This window comes from Coturnix japonica, chromosome 5, assembly GCF_001577835.2.
Source record: "Coturnix japonica isolate 7356 chromosome 5, Coturnix japonica 2.1, whole genome shotgun sequence".
NCBI classification, from domain to species: Eukaryota; Metazoa; Chordata; class Aves; order Galliformes; family Phasianidae; genus Coturnix; species Coturnix japonica.
Window position 1 is genome coordinate 22,311,956 of NC_029520.1, and position 27,262 is coordinate 22,339,217.

The 27,262-nt window shown below is 46.7% G+C and overlaps 1 protein-coding gene across 3 annotated transcripts in view; it reads left to right on the plus strand.

The window, feature by feature from the left end:
- Nucleotides 1–27,262, plus strand: part of TYRO3 (TYRO3 protein tyrosine kinase) — a 37,967-nt gene continuing 10,705 nt past the window's right edge. Inside the window, exons 1-12 of one of the 3 annotated variants that reach the window (XM_032444854.1) lie at nt 1–317; nt 3,060–3,263; nt 5,465–5,565; nt 9,449–9,619; nt 12,207–12,293; nt 15,942–16,057; nt 18,549–18,726; nt 19,182–19,324; nt 20,578–20,722; nt 24,533–24,662; nt 24,849–24,949; nt 25,772–25,867. In XM_032444854.1, coding sequence (XP_032300745.1) covers nt 3,082–3,263; nt 5,465–5,565; nt 9,449–9,619; nt 12,207–12,293; nt 15,942–16,057; nt 18,549–18,726; nt 19,182–19,324; nt 20,578–20,722; nt 24,533–24,662; nt 24,849–24,949; nt 25,772–25,867 — 1,450 coding nt within the window. In that variant the 5' untranslated portion in view covers nt 1–317; nt 3,060–3,081. The remainder of the gene's footprint in view (nt 318–3,059; nt 3,264–5,464; nt 5,566–9,448; nt 9,620–12,206; nt 12,294–15,941; nt 16,058–18,548; nt 18,727–19,181; nt 19,325–20,577; nt 20,723–24,532; nt 24,663–24,848; nt 24,950–25,771; nt 25,868–27,262) is intronic. The other 2 variants (XM_015864362.2, XM_015864363.2) reach the window with 2 other exon arrangements.

Consider the following 27,262-nt stretch of genomic DNA (forward strand, 5'->3'; position numbering starts at 1 on the left):
CCGCCCGAAAGCGCCATTTCCTGGCGGAGAAGGCGGCGGCGGAGGCCGGGCCCGGCCCCGGAGGAGGCGCCGCGCGGCATCGCGCCGATAGGGGGAGAGCGCCCGGCACTCAGCGCACGGCGGCGGCACCGCGCCCGGAGCCGCGCTAACCCGGCCGGAACCGCCGCGGAACTTGGGACGTTCCCGCAGCGGAGCCGAGGAGCCGGGGGAGGATGGTGGTGCGGGAGCGATGGAGCTGAGGCGGAGCATGGCGCTGCCGAGGCTCCTCTTGCTGGGACTGTGGGCTGCGGCGCTCCGGGACGGCGCCGTGGCGGCAGGTGAGGAGCTGACAGCCCGGCGGGGACACGGGGCCGACGCGGGCACAGGTGGCCGGGGCACGGCGTGCCCGAGCGGACGGACTGCGGGGAGCGGGGGCCGCGCTTGCCGGCGGGCTCGGGAAGAGACGGAGGCGTCGCCTCGCTCGGGTCTCCCCGGAGGAAAGTCGAGCGTGAAGCGTTACCGGGCGGGTTTCGTTGTGCTTCTTTCTGAACTGGTTTCCTGAAGTTTCACCTCCCGGCGGGCGGGAGGCGGCGGGATGCGGGAGCGGCGGGACGGGACGGGGCGGGCAGCGGGCAGGGGGGACGGCGGGGACCGGGAACCTTCCCGCAACGCGCACGGGCAGCGGCCATCTCCCCCCCAGTGCAGAAATAAGTTCACCAGACCGTACTTCTGTTCCCAGCCACCCAAAAATTCAGCGGTCTCAAGAGTTTGTTTCTTTAAGAACGGCCACAAGCAGATCCGCTGTATGTTTTATCGGCCGGTGTGTCCTTTTGCTGTCAGTTCTGTCTGTTGGCGAGGAATGTGACATAATTTCATTTCGAGCAGCCTTGTGCGCTGCAGCGGGTGCCGCTGGTGCCGGTCGGCTTGGGGGAACCCAGCGGGGTGAGGTTGTGTCACATTTGGGAAGGCGTGAGTGGGAGAGTAGAAGGAGGGAAAGGGGGACATTAAAATCCTCCTGGGTCACCTCTGTGCCCCCTCCCGACACCCGCAGGAAGGGAGCCACAGACAAGGCTGCGTTTTGTCAGAAACTTGTGAATTTACTAAAAGACCCTGCCTCGCATTCCTTCATTTCGGTCGGTCCTGACAGAGGGCTCATTATACTTAGGCGACGTGTAGAATTACAGCTCGGGCTGAACGCTCACGCTGTATATTAATTTCCTCCAGCATTACTTAGTATGGGAGCTGAAACCATCAAGTGTCTCTAATGACACTCTATTCTTTAATTTGTGGCTAACTCTTCAGCAGAGCCGGCCTGGGGAGGCCGGGTAGTTTGCTTCTCCTTTGAGGCACCGGAGCTGAGAGTGCCGGTCAGTGTCCATGTATCATCATCATAGTATCATAGTCTCGTGCGGGTTGGAAGGGACCTTAGAGATCATCGAGTCCATCAGCCTCCTGCCCATGCTGGTTTGCTGTGGCACAGAGAGCTTTGATGCCGCTTTCGGCTTTCCTGTTTTGCTCCAGCACTGAGCAGTGGCAGGGAGGCTGCTTTCTGGCACGCACGGAGATATGCAGTTTGTGTTACAGATGAGTTAAGTAATGCGAGATTAGATCATCCTCACCCAAGGTGATTAAATCCTTAGCCCTGCAAACCAGCTGCAGAGCCTAACCTAAAGCTAGCTTACCAGTTTTGCTGTGCTTTTTGTCGATTTGCTGAATTAACAGCAGCAGGTAGGCAAAAACGTGGCATGCTGGCAACAGCTGTTTGCAGCTGGCTGGGCTCCCTGGGAGGACATCCCGCTGCCCACGTTCAGGGCTGCTTGGGGTGCTGGGCTGCACGCTTTCCCCACTGCTATGGGAGGTGAGGGGCTGGGGGGGAGTGGCACGCAGTGCACCTCTGTGTTCGGTCACCTTTGGGTGTGATAGAGTTGTAGAGCAGCGGTGCTCTGTAGGGCAGTGAGGTGTCCTGCAAACAGCTGGCAGCCAGTGCCTGTAATGCGTGATGCTACGTGGCCGCACCAGAGTGGTGGGGTGGTGTTGTTGGGGTTTGTTTTTGTTGTTTTTTTCCTGAAGGATGCGGAAGCTGCTCTCGGGATGTAATACTGGGCTGGGCTAGACCTGTTCTCATCTGTCGGTCCTGTGCCACCGCATAGGAAATGGCCACTCTCCCTAACACAACCAGCTTCGCATTTATTTTCCACATTCCTCCTTTCCCACGGTCTCCTTTGATCCTCTGGTTCCTCTTTTATTTGCCGTCTTTCTTGAACGTGCTCCTCCAGCTGGCTTCCATGCTCTCTCATGGTAACACATTCCGTAGATGTACTCTGCTCCAGGGAAGCGCTCCCCACCCACCCACCCACACACACTGCTCTGGGCCAGATGCCGATTGCTTCTGTGGCAGCGTGGCTGAGAGCAGCTCTGCTGGTGCTGGTCCGGCTGCTTTGGCATTGCAGCTCCATGACCCGAGCACAGCACAGTCCTTCGGCCAGGCCCAGAGACCGGGGAGGCTGCTGGGGCGCACGTTGCCCATGATTGGTGGCAAATCCCTGCTCAACAGTGAGGTGTGCTGCAAAGCAGGCTTTGATTTCACGGGTCTTGTACATGGCAGGGAGGCTTCCTGTAACTCAGAGGAGCTGCGTATGCTGAATAACATGGTATAATTGAGTCTTTCTTGTGTCCCAGCTCTTTTCAAATGCGTACAATGGAGCAAGCAAGATGCTTTCTTAGCAGCACAGGAGCTCTGTAGCTGAAATAAAAGCCAGGGGAGAAGAGGGAGGTGTGGTGCTGCAGTGAGAACGTGCTCAATGCAGCCGGACCGCAGGCATGGCCAAACTCTGGCCCTTTGGGCTGGTTCTGCCCAGCAGCATTACCTAGTGCTGAGCAAGCAGAGCTGGGAGCAGCCCCACATGCAGGCTGAGCACCGCCTCTCTCCACTATAGCAATCTTAATGCCTTTGGCTATTGCCAAGCAGAGGCAAGACCGCTGCTCTATTTGCAGAGCACTCCGGTAGGGTACGTAATTCCAGAGCACCAACCTGGAGTAATTTGCTGTACTCCAACCCCCCTTTTTCTGGGGGTGGGGAGGAGTAGTATTTTTCTTTTAGGTATGAAGTTTACAGGACCTCCAATCAAATTAAAGGTGTCCCAGGGTCAACCCGTCAAACTAAATTGCAGCCTGGAGGGAATGGAAGATCCCGAGATGTTGTGGATCAAGGACGGAGCAGTGGTGCAAAGCGTAGACCAGGTGTACATTCCAGTAGATGAAGATCACTGGATCGGCTTCCTCAGGTACACCAGATGCGGAGAACGAAGAATATCATGGAAACTGTTGCAGTGTTCTGCTGTCAGCTATAGCTGTGTGACTGCAGTGACCTCGGTGGGCAGAGTCCTTCGGTCTGCAGTTCAGCATATGGCAAGGGTATAACTGAGAGCAGAACTGAAGCCACTGAGGGCTGAGACAATGCACTGGAACCTTACTGGTTTCCTGACTGCTGTGCTTACAGGTGCTTTGCTAACACTCGTACTGCTTGAGACATGACTTCGAGGTGAAAGGATTTTCTTGCCTTGTTTGTTCATCTCACTCTGCTGTGCAGCTGGAAGACTAACGACTGACTTACAGGTTCTCTCTCTTGTACTCTGTTCTTTTTTTCTCTCTCGAGCTGTCAGTCTGCCTGAGGGATGAGCCTTGCTCATTGAAAGGGAGACTCCCAGGACTCCATCTGCTTTCTCTCTTTGAGGAAGAGTGTTTGGCATCTGAACCTTCCCTGAGTTATTTTGCAGAGATTTTTCTAATACGTTTACACCACACAATACCAGGCCTTCTCTGCTCAGAGGCTCAAGAACTCCCTTCTGCAGAGCAGCTCTCTGTGAGCTTAATGCAGCAGAAGGTGGATGTTGGTGAGTTCTGGAAGTGAGTTAAACAGTATCCACGCCTCTCCTCTGGCTCCTTTTCTATACATAAAAGAGGGTTTGTACAAGCAAGCATGCCATCACTCTGAGGGCTCAAAACTGTTAACTGACTGAGAATAAATCTTCTGAGCTGAAGCTTCTTCTCCTCTTCGGTCCCTTGGCGTGGCACTGCATGGAGTCTCCAGTTTCAGCCACTAAAGATTTCTGTGACTTGCCTGTAATAAATGTTTTGATAGGAAAAAACACTATGCCTCGTGAAGCTGTTGTATAACATTGTGTTACAGAAACAGTTTGTCTTGAATCTATACCATTTACTTCCTCACGTTCTACTTTGCCTCTGTCAATCTGATCTCTCTCTCACATCTTTCTTTTTTCCACTGAGTATTTTCTGCAGCCTCAGGGCTAAGTTAGGGTGCTAAATCCAGATGTCTCCGTGTTTCTCTCCTTTTTCTTTTCTCTTACTGAAGCGGTCATTTCTCCCACGCACTGTGTGACTCTCTGCAATCACTGTGTTTTAGAACGTGTGGCTGGGTGGGTAGGACTGCTGCTTCCAGGGGAAGATACAGCTCTGAAAATCAGGCTGTAGTGGGACCATTGTGTGCATTTCAGCAGACACTCTCCCTTTTCAGTCTTCCATCCTTAGACATCCTTCCCCATTCCCAAGGACTCCTAGTGTTAGGAAAGTGGGCCTTAGATCTGCTGAGGATCCCTGCATGACAGTAGGCACATGGCTGCTCAATAGGGTGCAATAGACATAGCTACAATGGTGGGCACTTGGAGTCACGCTGGTGCCTTTGGTAGCTGAGACTTGGTAGCTTTGGAACCAAATTCTGCCTTACACTCTACACCATCTTCATGTTAGAGGTAACTGAGATGCTGCAGATATCTAGTGGTGGAAGGAGGTGCAGAATTTCTCCTATGAACTGCTCAGTTGCCACGACTGCTTTCCCCTGTTTGGATGCATCCTTTCAGAAGGAGAGTTGATGCTGAGCAAGGGACAGTGTAGAAAGGTTTGTAGTGTGAGGTCCTGTAGTGGAGTAGGCCAGTGTAACCTCTTGGAAAGCACAAACTGAGAGCCGCAAGTTGTTTTGCAGTGTGAAATGCTTTAGGATAAGAATAACACTGAGCGCAGTGAAGTGACCTATTTATTCCCTCAGGAGGCTGTCCAGGCCCCTGACTGAGGCAGAACAGTTGGGCTCGTTGGAGGCGTGTGATTTGGAGTTTCCCACTAGCTCAGGCACTGTGGGCTGAGCTGTCGCTCTCAAAGAGTAGGTAGTCACGACTCAGGGTCAAGTAGAGGACCGACCCCTTGCAGTTCTCAAAGGGCACAAATTACAGGTTTCCTGCAAGGATATTTCAGAGAGAGGCTGTCTGCTCTGCTGAGGATCCTTCAATCCACATTAGGGCAGAGCCTCCTTTCTCCACTGGTTTTCCATGTGCTTTGTGCTGGCCATTGCCCTCCTCCCCAGAGCTGGCTGCATTTCTGTGTGCATCTGCTTTGCCAAATTCTAGAGGGTCCTTTGGGGCAAAAACATGCTTTATCCACATAAAATATCGATGTGGCTTTTGACTTTTTTCAGCCTGAAATCCGTCGAGAGGACAGATTCTGGGAAGTACTGGTGCCAGGTTGAGAACGGGGGGAAGAAGGAAGAATCACAGCAAGTGTGGCTCATAGTGGAAGGTAAGGAGGAGTAGTAGTGCTGGTTTCTTTTCAGATTGACCCATCAATATACTGTAGGTGGAAGCAATGAGAGTGGGTTGCTCCAGTGACAGGCTTCTTTGCTCTGAACCATTGCTGATAACTACAGTGAGATTGCTGCGGGGTAGGACTAAGAAATGGTAGGGTAGTAGCTTTGTGGAAAGGAGCTGTCAGTTTATTAGCCTTTGGTCTTCAAACAGTTCATAGAATAGGCTGAAAGGGATCCATGGGGATCATCTGCTCCAGCCTTCCTCTCAAAGCGGGGCTTCAGCTGGTTCTGTATATCAGCTAAACAAATTTTTGAGGGCAAGGTACAGCTTTAACCCAGTTCTGAGAGTTTCGGGTGAAGCACTGTACATCAGTGTTTCATAGGCACACCTTGATGTGGCACTGTTTGCCTGTTCTTATCTGACAAAATGTAGCTTGTGGGTGGTTGTCCAAAAGTTGTCTCAAGCAGAGTGGTTTGGCGGCTTCTTATTGCCTGTAGTTCATTTCCCTTAAGCCTCATTAGGCCCTTGGAAGCTGGTAGTAATAGGATGGTGCAATATTTGGTGAGGCAGTTGACGGGAACAATGTATTTGCATAGAGAACAGGATTCTTGGGTGTAATTAGTAACATTTTGGGCCAGAGGTGAATCTGTTCTTCTAAAGAGGGGAGATTGGGTTGGGAGCTCCTGGAGGTGGTGTCCGTTTGGGTGGCATTTTACAGCGAAGGTCTTGCTCATTCAGAGCTGTGGAAACATTCATAGTGGTTCTCATAGGAGGAGGAATGTCCTGCAGTTGTCTTCATGAGTTCCAGGGGTCTGTCCACCTAAAATTTCAGGCACAGCTCCATCTGAGAAACACTATTTGTAGCTTCAAATTTGCTTTTTTATGGGGTTTCTATTTCTCTTCCAGTTGCCATGGCCCTCTCCAGAGGTGGCTGCATTTGCATGGTGGGTGCATTAGGAGTGATTGGATAGCTCAGCGTGCTGAGCAGTCTGAAAAACAAAGGAGCCCTTCTGGATAATACAGGCAGAAAAGAACAAAGTCACAAAAACCAGCTGCAGCTAGAGAAGGGGAGCACTGCAAATGAAGGCCAAAGCTTACAGCAGAAGCACGAGCTAAAAATGCATCCAGTCATTTTTATGAGAAAAGCGAGTATGACAGAAACTAGTTAAACTTGAACTGAGTGTATAGTCATGTGGATTGGGAGGCAGTGGAAAAAGATAAAAAATTAACAAGAAGTGATAAAGGGTGGATTTAAAAACAATAAACTGAAACTATCTGCTGTTAGCATAAGAAAATGCTAGGGAATGCAAATGCCTGTCAGTCCCACCTTCACTGTTATCTCTGAACGTATTTCTTCCCTGGGTGTACCAGCTTTGTCTAGAAGTGATTTGCTGTTTTCATAGTGACTGTTCTCCTCTTTGAGAAGGAATCTTTTCTGGTCACATACACAGCCCTTAGTAGGCGTTGACACCATTCACTGTGCTGTACATTGCAAATGTAGACTGCTGGGGATCTATCTAACTTACAGTGAGCTACGTACTATCTGTGGGTGGAGATCCACTTAGTCTTTATCAGACAGAAGTTGGTATTTGAACTGTGTCTGTAATACAATGCAAATGTTTGATTGTATGAAACACTCCTCAGAATTTACAAAAACAAAATGTCTGAGAATGTTTCTGGTGTAGAATCTAGATTCTGGCCTTACTAAGAACGTGATAGTGTTTGATGCCTGAAGAGGTAGGCCAAGAGGCATGCTGCTGAGTGTGACCATCTGAAAATAAGGATTAGCTTTGTTACAGAACTTTCCCTCTGAAATTACACCCCTGAATGTGGGGCTGTCCCTGGGGCTGCTGACCCCCATTATGCCTATGGAGTCAGCAACCCAGCCTGACACACACAGACAAGTTCATCTTAATTCTGTCTAAAATCTGAGCTGTAGAAGATTATCCCCGCAGGATGGATGTTGGAATAAGGAATACACAGGCTCATTTTCTGATTTTGCCAGTGCTTTCCTGGCTGTTGGCTGCTAGCTGCCTCCATGGTGCATCTGTGAGATGTGGGTGCTGGCACTCACCTCCTGCTGGGAACTGGGAGGCTCAGTGTGCCGCAGACAGCAAGGTGTCCAGGTAATGTATTTACAGGGGCAGTGCAAGTTCCTGAGCCAGATGAGTCAGCTGCACTCCCTGAACTATGAGAGTTTTTAATTGTGGTTTTGGCTGATCTGGTTAGTTGCTACCAAAGTGAGAAAACCTGCTGAGCAGGGCGGGATCCTCCTGAAAGGTGACCTTGGGTGCCCATGTCAAGGGGACAGGAGGCAGAGATCCAGCTCATGGGTAGAAGGGACACTGGTATTTTCCCCTCTGGCCTCTCTCAGAAAAGGAGGACAAAGCAGGCGGAGGTTTCACAGGTGGTATCTGAAAAGTTCGTTCTATTCTTTATGTATGACTGCAATAAACAAGTAAAGCGTGTAAGCACAAATGAGCAATGATTACTGGTGATGGCTGTACTGTCCTGAGCACTGGTCTTTGTGCAGATAGGCACTGTTGTTCCTGGGGTGACCTGTTTTTAGGCCTATTTAAGATGATTCATTTACCTCACTTGAAAGGAACAAGTAGCAGTGAGGAGAGGAAGGCACAGAGAAACTGCCACGTGAAGGACACAAATGGTGACCAGGCTGTCAGTAAGAGATGGAGAACATCGCTTTGAGTTGTAGAGCAGGGGGAATGTCAAGCATTAGGCTATTAAATCCATCTCAGCACCTACTAATTGCCTGCTTTTGAATGTGCTCAGCATCTGCTGTGCCAGCTGGGACCATGTGGGCCTGTCACCTCTGGCTGAGGGCAGACAGTGTGACCTAAGCATGTGAGGGACTGGTATCGTTGTTCCTCTTTCTGTTAGCAGTTTTCCCAAACACTTTCTCTGGAGGTACCTCATTTCTCGTTTCAGTGTAGATGCTGTCATTAGCAGCTTGTGCTTGGGTTTAAAAGGGGTCATCACAAGTGGGTGTCCCTTGTTACTTAGTACTGATAGCTGCTGAAACTGCATGACTGGTTTGAAACACTGAAACTACCAGAGGCTTGGTGCTGCCTGTAAGAGGAAGCACATCTCTGGATGCACTGCATTACACTCAGCTATTACCAGCTGGGAGAAGTCCTGAGGTAGCCTCACTGCAGCTCCCTAAGGGTCTGATCCAAGTCCTGTTGCATCAGGCTGGAATTTTGCCACTGTGGTGAACAGATACTGAGCTAGTTATGTTTATGTGTTTAGCTCTGTAACAAATCACCACTAATTTCAGGGCAGCCTGATTCTCTCAGTGTTGAGCATGCTGGGCGGCCCCTCCATCCAATTTGGCTGTACAGAATGTTGTGAGTGATCCTTACATCTCAGCAGAGGAGTTCTTCCCTCATTCATGTGTTTGTTGCAGCTGCTAGTTCAGTGTGTTTGGAGGGCTCTGTTTTTAATGTATGGCAAGAAGTATCTGCAGCTGGATTAGATGTCTTAAAAACGGTGTCAAGCATGGCTATGGATATGGTCTGTTGCCTTTTAAAGCTCCAACATCTGCAACTGAAAATTTGAGCAAATAATACTGTTAAAAGGTACTTTATAGGGGAATTTTGAAGGAGGCTTGGTGAAAAAGAGATTTTTAAAGACATTTTGGGGAAAAAGCATTCTTTTCTTACTGACTTAAAGTAGGAATGAATGGCCATTCACATGCTGAGGTGATCTAGTATATCTTGTGAAGGGCTTGGTCTGGGTCAGATTAGGAACAGGGGCAGGGTAGATGGGTGTCCAGTGTTGGGCACTGGTATTAGTGGTAAAAAACAGAGTTGGAAGAAGCTTCTCAAGTTGCTATCACTTGTCTGTTGCTTTTCTAGGTGTGCCCTACTTTACTGTGGAACCTGAGGATGTGTCCGTGTCCCCTAATGCCCCATTTCATATGGCCTGTGCTGCTGTTGGTCCCCCTGAACCAGTGACAATTGTCTGGTGGATGGGAGACTCTAGAGTGGGGCTTCCAGACATCTCCCCCTCCATCCTAAATGTGTCAGGTAAGGCTGCTGCCAATGCACAAGCTCACTGAGCATCAAAAGTGTGGAAAGGGATAGGAGAGCTCTCTTCCATATATGCCTGAGTGACACTGAGTAGCCACACAGTGTGGGAATGTTCTTTGACTGCATATGAGGGCTGAGAGATCATGAACACAACATGCAAAGCCAGATCATCTTGGAGGATGGTGGCTGTATTTTCTGCTGGTGGACAGGCTCCTCAGAGCTCAGGTGGAGCTGGCACTGTGATGAAGATGCTACTGGAGACATGATGCAATGGGTGCCTCTTTTGTTGTTCCACCTACGTGGAACATGTTTATGGCTTTATTAAATGACTCCTTTGGTGATGTTTGGCTTACAAACCTAGAAGCATTCACATGTAATGGACACCACCTTCTCTTTCCACATATAGCCATGTCATGCACTGCTTTCCCCTCTCCCCCTCACTCTGGTCTTGCAGCCATGCTGGATACTCTTATCATTAAAACCTGAACTCCTCATGTAGTTTGGCACTTTTAGGCTGTTTGTATTGGTGCTGAAATGGGCTGGTTGACTGCCTCAGAGATCAAGGTTTGCTCTGGAGCAGGTGGTAATGTGTAGTGGTAGCACTGCCTTCCCATCAGGAGCTGGTGTTATTTTGGGCTCTCCTCAGCCTGCTTTCAGGATAGGGCGGTGTATGTCTACCAGTAGCTATTCTTGTCATTAACCTCCTACAGGTAACTTAATTCTAGTTACTCGTCCAACAGCTTTGTGATGCATCTCTGTGCTGCTATTATTGTTGGCAACCCCGAGCCAAACTTCAACTAAGTAGGTTTTATGACTCAGATTCATCTCTGGGGCCTCTTCCTCAGTGTTAATACAGTTAACACCCAGGGGGAGTTTGTTTCTCTAAATCTCTGGCCATCCTTCAAGCTATCCAATCCAATTAAGCGTTCCCTTTAAACCTAATTTGTATGTAAATCAGAACTTGGTTTGTGATTTGTGATGGTTTTATCTTCAGCTCCCTCTTCTACGTAGTCACTGATGCTGTTCCAAGTTGGAAATGAATGCTGCACCCTTATGATATAATCTGCTGGTTGAAATGAAAACTGAAAAGGCTGATAATTGAAAGGGGAAAAATGGTTAAAAAAAAAAGTGTCCTTTCTTCCAATGACATCATCTTATGTTGTCTCACTAAACTTCTGACATTGCAGGGCAGAGGTAAAACTAAAAGGCCAGGTGCTGGCATTTTATCTCTTTTATTTAATCAGAGGGAAAAAGACAAAACTGATAGTTTTCTCACCTGGAAACTCACTTCTGAATTACTTAGAATTTTAACTGTATAGGACTCATTGGGATTTTCCTTAGGGGGATCTTCTCTTTTCTGAGACGTGTCAAAAGGTGGTTGGTCATGCATTGTTAACTAGTGAAAATGTCAAATGATGGAGAAAACAATGATTAAGTAGTGTCCAGAAATCAAGCCTGTAAAAGATTTATCAAACAGTTTGGTAGAAGGCCTGTTGTGTTTGGAAAGGGGTGCTGGCGGTGGAGAGCAAAGGGGTGTTGGTTTGTGGTGCTCTTTGCATTTTCCTGTGTTTGATCCTGTCTTTGGGAAGTGCCTCGCATGTCAATTGCTCCTCTGCTCTGCTGTGTGCTGGCAGCCTTTTCCTCTGGCTGACTGGGGGGAGTGGAAGGATCTAAAATGTATTGGTCATTTATTTTGTGGCAGTCCCTCCTCTCCTCTAATACAAATTCTTTGCAATGCTGTCAGTCTCAGGCTCTCAGAATATGTATCACAGGGCAAAAACAGACATTGTGCAAGCTGCACCATGTGGTTCTGAGAGATCTTTTCCCTCCTGAACTGCGTGCCCATAGTGTGCCAGCATTCAACTTTTCTCAGACAGAGCCCTATAAGGCAGCTGAGGGCCAAACAGAGTGAAAAAAAAATGCTGTTTGGTCATGATTCTCTAGGCAGCTTTTCAAATGTGTCCTACTCATGCTCAATTAACAATACCCATATGCATCTTGGAGCAGTTGGATATCAGTATGATGACATGTTCAGGCCCTGTGGGATAGATACTCACAGAAGAGTGCTCACAGAAGAGAGGGTGCGTAACCGTCCCATTTATTGAGTCACCCCTGCAAAGTGCCTCCATACTGCCTTCCAAGGTTGGATGCAAGGCAAGAGGCAGGTGGGCATTAGCTGGAAGCAGACACATCTGTCTGGAAGCCTGCCTGGCGGTGGCTGCTATAGATGAACTCAGGTGTCAGGCTGAGAGCTGGAGTGCTGATCAGACACATGGTTCAGCATGGTCCTTGCTCCAAGAGAGCAGTGTGTGAGATCTGCTGTTTTGCCAGGTTTGTCCTTCTTTTGTGCTGCATTCTGAAGCTCTGAGGGAGGCTCTTCTATGCTGCCACACTCTCTCCATTAAAAATGTGGTTAGTACATTAATTACACTGAAATCCACGTGCTTTTGATTGGCACCCATCTCAGCTCTCCAACTGCCTGTGCAGCATGAGCTGGATATCACACCACTGAAATTCTGCCGAAGGTTGGAGCAGGATTATATAGCTGTTTATGTTTTCTTTCCTTTTCTTGGCTGATTTCCAGGTATTAATCAAAGCACAGTGTTCTCCTGCGAAGCTCACAACGTAAAGGGATTGTCTTCTTCACGGACAGCCACGGTTCAGATTAAAGGTGAGAGGATATGGATGGGAGGCGGGTTTGCACTGTGGGGAGTGGAGGAAGGGCTCCTTGATATGAGGGGCTGCTGCCTCAGAGCTGCCAGCGAGATGCTGGCTGCAGCTTTCAGCAGCCGAAAGGATGCTTTGTGTTCTTCTGGCAGAACCTACTTGCTACGCAGGGCCTTGTCCCAGGCTGTTGGAAATAAAGCACATCTGATTCAGGAATGGAAATGGGATGTCAAATAGCACTTTCTGCTTGAAAAGGAGGGAGTCAGAGCCGTCAGATTGTTTGTGAGAGATGTAGCTGGATATCATCTAAACCATCTCTGGGGAAACCTTTACTGCCTGGAGATAGATAGATATTCTTAGTGCTAAAGAGGCCATTACTTCTGCTTGCTTCAGTTGGCATCACATTAGATGCTGAAAAAAGACATGGAAGGCAATCACCAGCGGCCAATAAAGCCTACTCATCCACATTGGTTTTATGGATTTTATCTTTATGTTCTTCACCTTTTAGAAACTAATTCAAACCAATTCTTAGCCCATCCATGGGCAGCTGCCATTATGAGTCCCCAGGCTGATGGCAGATCTCCTTGCATCCAGGTGACTTAAACAGGAGTAAGCAGAGCAGTCAGCTCTTCCCTTCCTCTTTGTGTTGGGATGCTTCTACATTTGAATTTTTTGTCATGCTTTAATGCATGTTCAATCACTTGATTATCAGTTCCAGGAGAGAAATGTCACAAAAATCATTTGTTCCAAGAAACAGCTTATTGCTCAGCCTGACTAACAGCAACCACTTATGTCTGTATCAGATTCACGGTTGTAGCAGGGAGTATGCATTGAAGTATAGCTCAAAATCCAGCTGTAGATCTGCCATTCCTACAGTGTATTTTTCTTCAGGATAAACATTGTGGTTACTGCTATGCCAAGAATGCAGTGTGCTGCACTAGGAAGATTTACAACTTAATTTAAAAACCTTTGGAGTTGTTGCCTTAAAGGCTTGTCTACACAGGGGAATTAGTTATTGTGGAATATATCTTCTATGGATATTTTTATCCTGGGATAGAGTTTAGTTCACAGAGCTATTAAGCTTTAAAAGTTGCATAATGCCATAACTGGAGATAACATTTGGCATAAACAAGCATTTATCTTTTTATCTCTTTTCCTTTCTTTTTCTTTCTTTTTCTTTTCTTTTTTTTTTCTTTTAAATGTTTACGCATGTTTAACCATAGATAAGATGATGGGATACAGCAAAAACGTTCTCAGAACACTTTGGGGTCAACCATAACATGATGAACTAACAGCATTTATTTGTGAAGGACTGACACCTTCATACACCTGTGTGTGCACTTCAGTGCTGAGGACAGTGAGTTTCAGTGGTTTGGCTGACGATATGCCAGAATGTGACATCTTCTGAAGAGACAGAAAGAGGTTTTAAGTGTCAAATCAAGAGCTGTAGTTGTATAGTTCTAACTGTAACACCTTAAAGATCAGTCTAAAAGAGAAGTTATAAACCTAGGAAAGGGGTGAAGTGCTTCTGAAGAGCAACAGTTGGAAGATCTGGAACAAACGGTGCCAAAACTCAAGCAGAGCTTCCTAACAAGGGCATCAGCAGGGGAAGGAACTGGCCAGATAATGTTCATTTAGTCCTTGATCCTATAAACATGTGGATTTGAAAGATACTACTCCTGGGAGCAGTTGTCTGTACGTGTATGGTCAGGGCCTTCCTCTCTTGCACAGATCTCTCTGCTAATGAGGACTCTGAAGTCTTTCTACAATTTATTAAACCATTTGTTTCTTCTGTGTTTCCAGTGGCAAATATTATTGCTAGAGCATTGACAAACTGCTAACATTTCTTCCTCTTTGCTACTGTTGTTGTTCATTATCTATTCTTGGTTGTGCCCACAATGTGCTCGTGTGCTCCAAGCAGAAAATTACTGTTATTGTAGCCCACAGTCCCCAGCAGTGCACAAAGCCCCATTGTTTCAGGCACTCTGCAAACACAAGGGAAGTTAACTCACATAATCTTAACACTTAAGCTGCTGTTTTCAGCTGCCTTTGCTCTCATGTTTGCAGCTAAGACTTTTAGGGTCTTATCACGGGTTTCACAGTATGACTGCAGCCACTCCTTTTTGTTCAGCATGTGATGGGGAAGTGCATCCGTCCATCCTGCATGCTGTAGAATTAGGGAAAGGTTCAAGCAAGCTGACCCACTTCAGCTTCACAGCGTAGATGTGTTAACAGCTCATTACTGATAGTGCTTATTTAGTTCAGAGCAGTGTTTTGGTGATACCCAGGCAAGCAAAAAGCCTTTTTTTCTCCTTATGAACCTGAATACCAAGAAACCAAGACGCTGGGAAGTCTTAACTCCCAAGGAATGCTTTGCCCATTCCAACCCTGTACTCTGCCCCCAGCCCCCACATATGTGCATGCACACCCTCCTGCACTGTTCCATCTGGGTGGCAGCCCCCCCCTCCTGGTCACAAGTTGCCGGACGATGAAGGCTTTATAGGGTTAATCTGTGGCACCATCTGTTTTCTGCCTCATCCTCTCCTCCAGGCCTGCTATCCTGTGTGTTGGCCCCGTGGTGATGCTGGTAGCAGCACGGTGAGCAGCACAGCTCTCTGCCAGAGTGGGGATTGCAGAGGGAAGACCCCTGCTTTGTAAAAGGAAAAATATGGTCTTTAGGTTGAACCTTGTCCTGAGGACCTTAGATTTTTGGAAGAGAACTTCTGAGGGTATAATCTGTTGAGATGCAATAGAAAAAAAGTTATTCTGTGTGGCAGCATATGATTTTGAGAGGAACGTAAGGTCAGGGAGAGATTGATGGCTGTGAAACTTGTCGTTTTTCCGGAGTGAGGCATCTAAATTAAAGCAGAGGCTCAGGAGTGAAAAAGAGATGGGAGGAATGTGTCAGGAGGAGAGCCTGGAGGCCCTGTGGTGACGGAGGTATTTGGTCAGAGCGAGTGCAGAAGTGATGCTGCACTGCTGCTCTGTGATGTAGGAAGCACGAACGCCTGATTAAATGCCTGTCTGGGAATCCTGATTTCTGTTTCTGGCTCTGCCGTTAAGTTGTAGTGTGGCATTAGCCACGCAATAGCACTCTGTTTGCCTTGAATTGCCTCTATAAAACAGAGTGCCTTAGAGTTTATTAGTCCCAGAGCTGAAGGAGCAGGGTTCCACCCAGGCTCTGTTCCAGGTGCTGCAGCAGCCCAGCTTTGGGGAACTGGATTATGGTTGTACAGTGCACTCCTCCAGCTGGTGCTGACAGAGCTGCTTTGGGGCCAGACTGAGCTGAGAGAGGGATTTTAAAGCCCTGAGTTGTTCAGAGTGCAGGCCCACAGACAGGGCTGGGTCACATTTTGCAGTGGAAGGGGCAGGGAAGGGGACTGAGTAATGCAGGTGAGAGCATCACCCTTTGCACTGCTAAGAGTAGCTGCCAGTGTGTGATGCATTTGTAAAGAATGGATATGGATAGCTTGTTCAATGTTAAGGTAATCGTTTCATTCACCACAGTCAGGAACACTCTGAAGATGTGATATTGTACCATTTCTGTCTGCAGTTTCATTGCATAATTTCTAGCCTGAAGGCTCTGTGCATTTCCATGTGAATACCTGCTCAGATTTGTAGATGCTGAAAAGTCTCTTTGTTTCCTTTCCAGCCATGCCTCTGCCACCCCTCAACGTGACGGTGAGCCAGGTCACCAGCAGCAATGCCAGTGTGGTCTGGGTGCCAGGGTTTGATGGCCGTGCCCCCCTCCATTCTTGCACTCTTCAGGTACGAGTTGTCCCGTTGACAGCTCTGGTTGTCCCCTCTAATGACAACAGTATGCTCTGGAATTTCTACATAAAGAGTGAGACTTGTCAGAGCCATCTGTCTGAGGAGTTTGCAGAGCGTAGGGTGGTGCAGGAGAAATGGGGGTGATGGTGGAAGGTGACAAGTTGGGTTTCTTTAGACGAAGTCGAGCATGTTTGCATGTTTTCATAGCATCATGGAGTGGTTTAGAGTAATTTTAAGCCCTGCCTCTAAATCTTGTTTGGCCTTCTGCTGTCCAAGACCAGTTCTACCCAAAGCATCAAGGGTGATGGTATCCTTGAGCACCAGCTTGTGCTCAGCGCTCAAGAGCTCTGAAAAATAGGATCCTGTCTTTAAATTCCTGGAAACAATGGTAGGAGTCCAACTTCAGGCAGAGTTAGCTTCCAGCATATGCACTTACTGTGAGATTAGATCGAGCAGCAGCCAGGCGTCCAGGAGAACAGCAGTTCCTGGAGCAAACAGTGCAGCTGGGTACGCTCCCCATGGGCTCATCTGTAGGTGTGGATGGGGAGCCCCTTTGCATTCCCCACCTGATTACAGCACTAATAGGAGCTGCAGAGGAATGTCTGTGGGGTGTTGCCAGCTATGCAGAGGAGGAAGGATTACAAGCACACGGTATGCTGGAAGCAGTCTGGCTAATTTCCTTGCAGAGCTCTTTTATTTGGGAGGTGGGGAGGAAACCAGTGGTTTCATACTCTGATGTTTATTCCCGTTCACATGTTAAAGAAACCATCATCCTGATTTGGCTGCCTGGCAGAGGGAATGCCTGAATATATAGCTGGCCCTGGTCTGTGTTTTTTGTTGCTGCTTCTGTTCTCCTTTATAGCTGAAAATGGCTTTCTTCCTCCTTCACAAAGCCTAGTGAGCTCCAGTCGGAGCAGCCCATTCTCTCTGGGTTGCATGCTCATTGGCTTCAGCAATTCTAATCACTCTGGGGTTTGAGTTCCTCTTGCACTTTTGGCAGGGAGTGAGGGAACGAGGACATGAGGCCAAACACTGTGGCTCGGGTTCTGCCCGCTCTGCAGTCTGTCACCCTCCTCTATGCCTTGCAAACTTTTCCTATTCTGAGGACGAAGCTGCTGCATCTGGATCTGGGAGCAGGTTAACCTGGCAGTCACCTTGGCCAGCAGAAGGCTGCCTTTCCTCTCGTGGGCTTTGGCGGCAGGAATGCCACAGTTTGTCTTCCCTCCTGCTCCCAGGGCTCTGGTTTTGTGAGAGCCAGTGACCCACATTCCCATGTGAGAACGCGCACGCTCCTGGCTCACAGTGAGGGAGCGATTGTCCACTGCTGGAGCCATGCGGGAGGAGGAGGGGCACTCAGCCCTGTGCTCTGGCAGTGTGTGCCCCTCATGCCCCCTGCTAGGGAGGGCAGATTGCTTCTGCCAGAGACAGGGCAGGAAATCACTGTGTTCACACACTGTTAGCATGAGCCGTGGTTCAGGGAATAAAGGGGGCAGGTGTGAGACTCTGCTCTTCGGAGTGATGGACGGAGATGCACCATCAGCATGGTGGGGATTTCGCACAAAGGTCTGATTGTTTTTTCCCTGCTTTGGAGGACACTGATAATGACAACAATGTGCTTTTTTATTCAGGAAATTTGAGAACCGTTCTTTTTCTCAGCCAGATAAATCAGTGGGCCAAAATTGCGTGTGGGAATGAGCAGAGTGGAAGATTGCTATAGTCTTAGGGAATGCAGAGACACACAAGTGTCTTGCTTTAGTCATACAGCTTGCCTTTACTCCTAGCTCTGCTACTTCGTATGTGCTCAAGAAGAGAGATGGGCTGAGCCTGGGTGCTACGCAGAGATTTCTGCTATTGTCAGTACAAAACAAGTGGGAACATTGAAGCTGCCTGTGCATTAAAAGCACGCAGGGCTGTCAGATTGGAATTAACATCCCTGTTGCGTAGGAGTTGAGATCTCGAGGGAGAAGGCGGGGAAGAGGAGAGTTGCAGGAATGATAAAAAGTTTATTTTCAATTTGGTTTGAAACAGTTCAGCTGAATCAAGCCATTGGTGTCTGCCAAGCCTCTAATCCACTGCCAGACGGAAAGACCGTGAGCTTCTGAAAAAGAAGCTGACTTAGGGGTGGTGTGAGGATACAGGGAAAGGGAAGTTGGTCTAACCATGCTCATTGCCCAAACTTAGACAAGCCTCAGAAGCAAGAAGCAGTCCAAGCAACGGGCACGCTCCATTTTCTTTAGAGGAAATGATAACCAAGTGTAGAATTTTTAACATGGGTAAGGATGTGTTTGTAAATATGTCGAACCAAATTTTCAACCAGTGGAAGGTCACTGTGTTGCCAAAGATAAGGGTGTGATGTCACTTAAGCAAATAAAGCATTGCTCACAGTTCTTATTGTACAACTCCCTTTCCACACTGCTGATACTTTATCTATACCTCTATGGGCCTGTTTCTCACATAGTAAAACTGTCCTGTTTCATGCTTGGCACAGGTCGCTGAGTCCCCAGATGGCCAGGAGGTCTCCACTGAAGTCACCCCAGTGCCCCCCTTTGCCTATGGCGTGCAGGGCCTGAAGCACTCCACCAACTACAGCGTTCGTGTGCAGTGCAGCAATGAGATGGGCAGCTCCCCTTTCACAGAGAGGGTTTACTTCCAGACTCTGGAGCTTGGTAAGCAAAGAGCAATGAGTTCGCAGCGTGGTTCTGAAGCTGAAAAAGAGACCAGGATAAACTGTTTTGGACTCCTTTCTTGTTCCTAAGCACAAGAGAGGTTACTCTGTCAGATAGTTTGTCTGCTCTGGGGATCTCCTAACATAAAATGTTAGTACATAATCCAGTGTGGGTAACAGCTATGATGCGTGAGAAACAAACTGATCCTGTCACAGCTCTCCTGCATGCTCCCCAAGGTCCTTGGGTTTCAGAGAAAAGCAAGGGACGTTGACTGATCTTATCTTCTCCACTTGAAACCAATATAGTGGTTGGTGGCTTGCAGGATTGGTTTCTACCCTCATGCTCTCTCCTGGCTGTTCTCAGGAAAGGGGGTCAGTCTGTCTTTTCAGTGACTTTCAGTGTGAATAGAACCTGATTTTCCTGCACAGTGATTGTGTTCTGTCCTCTGCCTTCAGCTCCAAGCAGCACCCCACAAAATATCCATGTGATCCAAAGAGATCCTGGCTTGGTTTTGGAGTGGGAAGGTGTGGCTCCAGATGTGCTGAAAGAAAATGTCCTGGGATACAGGCTGGAGTGGATTCAGGATAACATGACTCAGGTAACGGATCCAGGGGAGCTGAGTTATTGCGCACAGAGTTGGAGAATGGTCAGATTACATTTCTGGGCATGAGGGTCCCTCATCTTTTATCCAGACCAGGGGATAGACTGCTGACATTCCTCTTGTGGAAATGGATCCATTCTGATTTGCAGCAATTGATGATACTGACTCAATATTTCGATCCAGTTAATGCAAAATTCCTTTGTGTGAATGCTCATATGTAGATAGGCCAGTTACCTGATGTTCTATGTGCAACAAGGACAACAGCGAGGGATTTGGTTGATCCCTGCCCCTATCCAGTTCTGTCCCAAAAGCAGCTCAGAGTACGGGATCTCTCTCCTGTGGTGGGACTTAGTTTTCAAATCCTAGCAGTGGAGTGTACTTGACAAGTGGATGAGTTACTTGGTAAATGACAAAAAGGAGGTTGCAAATTAATTTACAGAATGTGGGGAGTTGAGAGGACCCTGTCAGGTGGAAGGCCTTTCATTTGTTTCTCAGTGTTGACCTTTCCCAGGTATCTGCCTTTGAAGTTCACACCATTTCTTATGGTTTCTCCCTCCTTAATATACATTTCACCAGCACCTATTAATGATGAACAAGCTTGTAATAACAGGCAGCAAGAGAGACTTATTTCCTTTCTTTCATGACCCATTTTGTACTAGGCCAGCATCACTGTCTTTCTGAATGATAATATTGCGAATTCCCATCAAGTTTACATTGTGTCAGCAGTGGAAACTTCATGTGGCTTTACTGAAAATGATGTGTAAGAAGGTCCCCAGAATTGCTGCAGATATGTTGGTTTCATCTTCCTAAGTGGAAACTGGCCGTGAAATTCAGAAGCAATTTGGGATTTGGTCAATAAGTTAAAGCAGACAAGATTCTTCCTTTGGATTAAAATTGTCAGATACCTTGCAACGTGTTAGTGCATCTTTGTGTCTAAAACATATGAAGCAATTGTATCTTTCAATGAGAAAAAAAAAAAAATATATATATATATATAGGAACTTTCATAGAAGGATCACAAAGAAGGAAATCATTAAACTTTCTATCCTCCCTACATTCTGGAAAGCTGTTAGTGATTTTTGAGAAGAGAAACTCAAGGTGACACCTCAACTTAGTGGTGAATCTGAGACTAGAGCAGGAGTCACAGCTCCTGGCCCATGTAGCACCAAGGGAGTACACAGTAATGGTTTGATTTAGACATTTTAGCTCCCTTTTCAGCCATCTTACAGCTTGTTGCCATTTGCTCTCAGGGGGAGATGATTGTGCAGGATACAAAAGCAAACCTCACAACATGGAACCCTCTCAAAGACCTGATCATCAGGGTGTGTGTGCTGAACTCAGCTGGGTGCGGACCATGGAGTGACCTCTTCCTGCTGGAAGCCCAGGAGGTCATGGGTGAGTGTCCACTGCCACTCCTTCACATGGGGGAGAGAAGTCAGCATTAGAAAAGCTGCGTTTGGAGCTTTGAAATCTTTCATTTAGGCTTGCATTTACCAGAGTATATGTGAGAGATCTTCTCTAATGTAGGTTCTTGTAGATTTATTTTAGGGCCATTTCTGACTTGTGAAAGTGGAGCCTGATTTAAAGCATATCTACGTAGTTTTTTGTGATGATTTTACTGTATGTGTTTATATGAAGGGAGCGTAGCACTCTCCATGGAGAGGCTGAGCTACTGGTAGGAGGGGAAGGTCATGGTACAGCAGCTGTGCTTTACGGATTGGACTCTGTGGAACTGTGTGCTGGGGGCAAAGAGCATGCGTGCAATGAGCATGTTCCTAGAGGAAAAGGTCAGTTGGGTGATGAATGCTGGTGTGCTTGCCACTTGCATTCACAGTAAACAGGAAGTAGAAGCTGGGGTATGGATAAGTTCTGGGTGGTGTATGAGGAGATGGTTTTTGTCTTGCAACAGGAGCTAGAAACAGAACAAGACTGAAATCTGTCATCCCTGGTGTTGCCCCACTTGCCACTCCTTTCTTCCCAAGCCACGTACCTCTTTTGGTCAGTCACATTAACATGGATTCTTCTGGGTGCTCAAGCCCAGAAGAATCTCTGTGGCCCTCCTCTGAACCCATTCCAATGCCTCTACACCCTTTCTGTACTAGAGGCCCCAGGTCTGGACACAGTACTCCAGATGGTATCTTAGAAGGGCAGAACAGAGGGAACACGCACCTCCCTCTCCCTGATGGCCACCCTTCTTTTAATACAGCCAAGAATGACAGTTGGCCTTCTGGCCTACAAGCATGCACTGCTGGCTTATGTGGTTTGCATCAAGCTTTTTATCCTCTAGAACCCCCAAGTCCTTGTCCATGGGGCTGAAATGGAAGGCTGGAGTACCAGAACTGTCTCTAATAGAGGATGATCATCTGCTCCGTCAATGAGTTTCTCCTGTTGGTCTTTTTTGTGGCACCCAAATGTAGAGAAAAGCACCTGAAAGGACTAGAAAATCCCTTTGGAAAATGTCCAGCACTGGAAAGAAGCCCCAGGGAATGTGTAGGATTTGCATATTACAGGGAGCTAGAATGGGATAATCCTAGAAACGCAAAATGTTTGCTTGTTTTTATTTACAGACCACTTCAAAAAGGCATCAGGGAGCAGCACATGCTTTGGCCAAGTGCTATCTGAAAGCATGTATATTTGTCATGAATCCTTTGTTAGTTTTCTCGGCTTCAGTTCAGGGTAATAACAGTCTGGAAATAAAGGTTCACTGTGGAAAAGCTGATTGGCCTTAAACAGCAGAACTGCAGAAATACCACAGTTTTGTTGCAGGCCTGGTAGAAAATATAAGTTGCTTCCCTTCCTAAAATAGCAGGCTGGCACTGGTTGCTTTCAGTGAGAAATGCCAGGGGTGGTTTCTGACCAGCTCCCAGTGCGGCAGCAGGGATGACTAAGCTTGTATAAACTTTAAGGCATATTTGTCATCACAGCAAGCTAGTAGAGCTCCACCCTGGCTATGCAGAGATCTTGTGCACCATTAACAAAGAGCATTTTAGTATGTTCAGAAGCATCCCCAGTGTAAACCTCTCTTTTTCACTGCACAGAGAGGAAAGGAATAGCCTAATAGCGTATTTTTTTCTATCTGTAATCTTCATGATTACAGGCAGGAGAGGTTTCTTGGGTTGTTTTTGCACACCTTTGCAATAGAAGGCTTCCTACAGAAATAAAAGGGCCCCTAAATCCTCATTTACGCTTATCCTGTAACACTGTCTTTCCATCTGCCTTATGCAGTGTTAAGGCATGTGCTGGTCAGAAGAGAGGAGAGCAAGAGATGGGAAAGGAGCAGAGGTGGGGAGGGAGGGGCATCTCCTTCTTGGGCTGCAGCCATCCTCCTCAGCTCAGTGGCAAGAGAGGGAAACCAAGATCTGGGGCAGAGCAGGAGAAGCAGTGAATTTCAGCATTCATTTCTGTTTCTGACATGTTTGCTATAAAGTGGGATGGGCTCCTGACTCCAAGCAGTTTAGAAACAAGGAGAATCACTTTGATTTGTTTTGTTTTCATCTGTCCTTGTTTTGGAGAAACCCCTCCCTTGAAGTGACCTAAATCCCTGCTCTTTACCAAAGCAGACAGAGTAGATAAATAGACTGAGAGAGGCTTGTCTCACTGTGGGGCCAGGGAAGCCTTATTGTTAGCTATCAGAAAGGATCTTTTACATCAGTGTTGTTCCCTGTTTCTCCCCTGATTGTTTGGTGGGAACACCCCAACTGATTGGCTTGAGAATTGTTGCACTTCTGTTTCACATCCCCCTCCCTCCTCATTAGCAGCCTTGAAGGTCAGGTCAAAAGGTTCAGCAAAAAAGGGTATCGTAAAACCAAGAGCCTATAAAACTCTGTGTGGAAAGAGAATCAGAATCACTGAAGATAAGATGCTGATGGATAGGTGCTAGCTCTGATTATTCTTTGTAAGTGGAGAATTCTCCAGAGCTCTGTTTCCTTAAGCCCTGCCTGTTTAATAGGCTAACAATGCTTCCTTGAAAACGTGGATGGTAAGGCTTGACAGTGCAAGCAGTAAACAAGCTGTAGAAGCCCTTTGCCTGCCAGGACTCTGCCTGTTGGAATATCTTACTCCTTTCTGCACATCTGTGCAGAGGTTAATCCAAATCTCAGCCCATTATCCTAACACCTCTTTTAAGGACAGGTTTACTTATACTCTTATGATATACACCACAATAGGATTATTTATACCATCAGAAATGACTCATCCTTAGCTTCTGGTAAAGCATAGTTGATAACTGAGGGTGAGCAAGGGAGCGTGAAGATGAAAAATGCTTAGAGATCTGTTACCTGTAGCTTGTTTGTTCTTTAAACAAACCAGAGATACAAGGGTTATATTAGATTTTAATAAACCTATTCAAATTAGCATTTAGTCATCAGCAATTTTATTTGGAGAAGAAATCTCTCAGGGAATTGGATTAATTTATCTGTTGTTTGCCAAGCATAGATCATATTCTTCTCTTCATAGCCATATTGCTGCAGTATCTTCCTTCTCTTGTTGCTTACTCAGACTGGCAACATGTCCATTTCCTTTGTGAAGAGGAGAGGTTTGTAGTCAAAAATATATCTAATCTGAAGGCAAATATTAGACAAGACTTGTAACCTGCATGCTGCTTGACTTCTTTCTTAACTTGCAGGGCACTTTGGAAACCTTGCTTCTCTTTAGCAGAGAGGTATTACAAAACAAAGAAGAAGCAAACAACACTGAGAGGTTAAGAGCCAATAGCAAGGCTCTCTTTGTGGGAGGGGGAGTGTAAACAGTCTCTATCAGATTGCATGAAGAGCTTTTGTCTCTCAAAATGTTATCTGGTTGGCATTTGGGCAGTACTCTATAGCCTGGTCAAGGCTCTGCTGGCTGCCTCCAACGGGGCAAAGTGAAAATTGTGTGCAAAATCCCCCTTTTAAATAATCTTTTTGTCTTGAGACTGCAGATCATGAAATCATGTAAAGCCATTTAATCCGGAGCAGTGTCTTTTACTTTCTGGGTGGTCAAAATTAAGAATAAGATCTGATAGCTGCATGGATCTGCTCTGTCGCTGCTGTGTCCAGCAGCTAGACAGACTGGGTAGCTGTTTATGCCAAGTTCCGTGCACGATGATTAGATGAAAATCAGAAAGATGGCTTTTCCATTTAAAAACAAAATATTTTTTATCCTGATGTGGGCTGTTTACCATTTGCATTCTTGTATTTGCTGACTAATGTTTTCTGCATTATCTAGGTGGTCAGAGACAGCCTCCTTATGGGACGTCCTGGGTTCCTGTGGCACTGGGCATTCTCACAGCTCTGGTCACAGCTGTTGCCCTGGCTCTTATTCTCCTTCGAAAAAGAAGAAAGGAGACTCGATTTGGGTAAGGGAGTTTCTCCTAGTGCTGCTTAAGAGACATCTTTGCTTTTCCCCCAGTGTGGTTTTCTGACTGATTATTTTACAAAGAAAATGTTGTGGTTTAAGTACAGTCACACAAACTGTCTGTCACACCCTTCAGAATTGAATGGCCTTTGCCATCATGGCTCCGTGTGTCTTTTCTGCTTTCTAGCCATGCCTTTGGCAGCGTGGTTGGCAGAGGGGATCCAGCTGTCCATTTCAGAGCTGCCAGGTCTTTCAACAGGGAGGGCCCAGAGCTCATTGAAGCAACGTGTAAGTCCATTTACCTCAGTGATTCTACATGGGAAACTGTGTTCATGCATGCACTGTTCTCTCTGTTTTCCCTGAAACTGGTGGTTTTGGATCAAGACTATGGGATAATTTGCAATGAGATTTAGGTAATCTGTAGGTGATGATAAAAGTGAAAGGCAAGAGTTGCTGTTAACATCTTAGTACATAACAACATTTACTTGCCAATTACAGTTACTGTCATTTTATATTTTAGTGCAAAGCATAAATTCACTGTCCCTGTCCCTGTTTCACACTGTTCTGACTTTACTAGAATGTAATAGTCAGATGAGTGAGGCTTAACAATGTTAGCAGTATGCTCTAAGCTCAGTTTGCTACAGGCTTGAACATTCAGACAGGTACTGTGAGAACTGTAGTGTACTTAAAATAGTGTGAAGACCAGCCAGTCAGACTACTGAAAGCTGGTGCAGCTCCATCAACTCAAATGAGTCCATATGAGCCAGAACCCATCAGGTGTCCCTTCCCTGTGCATTCTGTCTTCTCGGTTATTCACAATAGTTCTGTGTTCCAGTTGCTCTTGGTGTGATGAAGGGCAGTGCTATCACAGCCTCTCCCTTTCAGTGCTTTTGGTAATGAAAAAGATGTTTTCTTGCGGCTCAAAGTTACTCATCTTGTCTGTGGTGAGACTGGAAGATGTGGGAAGGAACTCTTCCTTTTTCAGATTTTCCATCTTGCTTTATGGAAATCAGACAGGAGCTGGAATCAGGTCAGGTGACTCCTGGTGTCGTGGCAGAACACTGAAGTATCCCTGATTTTACTCTTTGTTTTTTTGTTTTTTTCCTCCAGTGGAGAGCATAGGGATCAGTGATGAGCTGAAGACAAAACTCAAAGATGTCCTTATCCAGGAGCAGCAGTTCACCTTGGGACGAATGTTAGGCAAGGGTAAGAACCAAAAGCTGAACAAGACTTTGCATTAAAGTCTGCTCGAGTTACCATTACTGCTGAGTAGGGAGAAGCAATTATAAGTAGCTTGTTTTCTGTCCTTCTGTTTGTAGATTGCATTTAAATGGCACTTTCCTCTTGGGTAAGACATTTCAAAGTTTTAGCATAACTAAGGGGATATTGGCTAAGCTAGTGTGGCTCTACAGAGTCATGAACTGCAGTGTATGTTCAGCTTTCCTGAGCTGTTGATTCTCTGGGGTGTGATTTTTTTTCAGAGGTTTAAACAAAGGAGTATTCAGTTCTCCTGCTCTTTCTATTTAAAAAGCAGTGCTATAGAATTCCTTCAGTTTACACATTCAAATATGCTGCAACAATACGGAGGCAGATGATCTACTACAGACACTCCAGTGCCTCAAAACACACACTGATTCGATTTCAGATATTTGCAGCACATCAAGTGGTTTGGCTCCAGGTGTTAGTTTGAGCTCTTAAACAGGCATATCTGGAACAGGTACTGAACTTTGCTGGCGTTTGTCCATATTCAGGACCTTTGGAGTTCTTACTTCTTACCTACCTTTTCTCTCAGCTTTTCTGGTCATGAGGAACGGGCAAAATAAAGTTGGGATGCTTCTCACCTAACTTTAGCTAAAAAATTGGCCCAGAAACTCTCTGCAAAAGAGCGTTTTGAGTTTAGATTTCCCAAACTGCAGACTAGTGTCCTAACTGTCAAGTCAGACTTTCCTTCTTCTCAAGTGAAAGTGCGTAACAATAACACAAATAACTAAGAGAGGATCATGAGTCAGGAGTCACACACAAAAGAGAGCTGAAGTGTTTGGCTTCCTTTTTCTTAACGAGACTAGTGTTATTGCATTCTTTTGACCCTGTCCCACTGGGAGCTATATTCTGCTCCAACCCTTCCAGAACAGATGTGTTCCAGAAGGCTCTTTAAATCAGGAAGATGACCTTAGTGCCAAAGGCCAGAGGGCTGAACAATGCTAAGTAATTCAATAGTGTCAGCTTTTGGCCGGTTTCTGGGATTCTTCAAACATTTCTGGGCTAACCCCTCAACAAGTAACAAAGTAGAAATTGGCTGCTGTGGGGTCCTTGGTGGAAGGATGCGAGCTGGCAGGATCTGTTCTACTTTGTCAGCCCCACGCACCCAACCTCTTTTCAGCATGTGGGTTAACAGAGGGCATGGCTTTGTTATCTGGGGTTCTGCTGACTGCAGCTGAGAAAAGCTCCACAATGCAGAAGCAATACAAAATTGCTCAGATCCTTCCTTTTCTCTTCTTTGGTCTGATATCCACTGCATATGATTATTGTGAAATAAGCACATGCCACACAGCAGTGAAGGACGCTGAAAAGCCAGTGGAAAGATAATGTTTTGGGGTATTC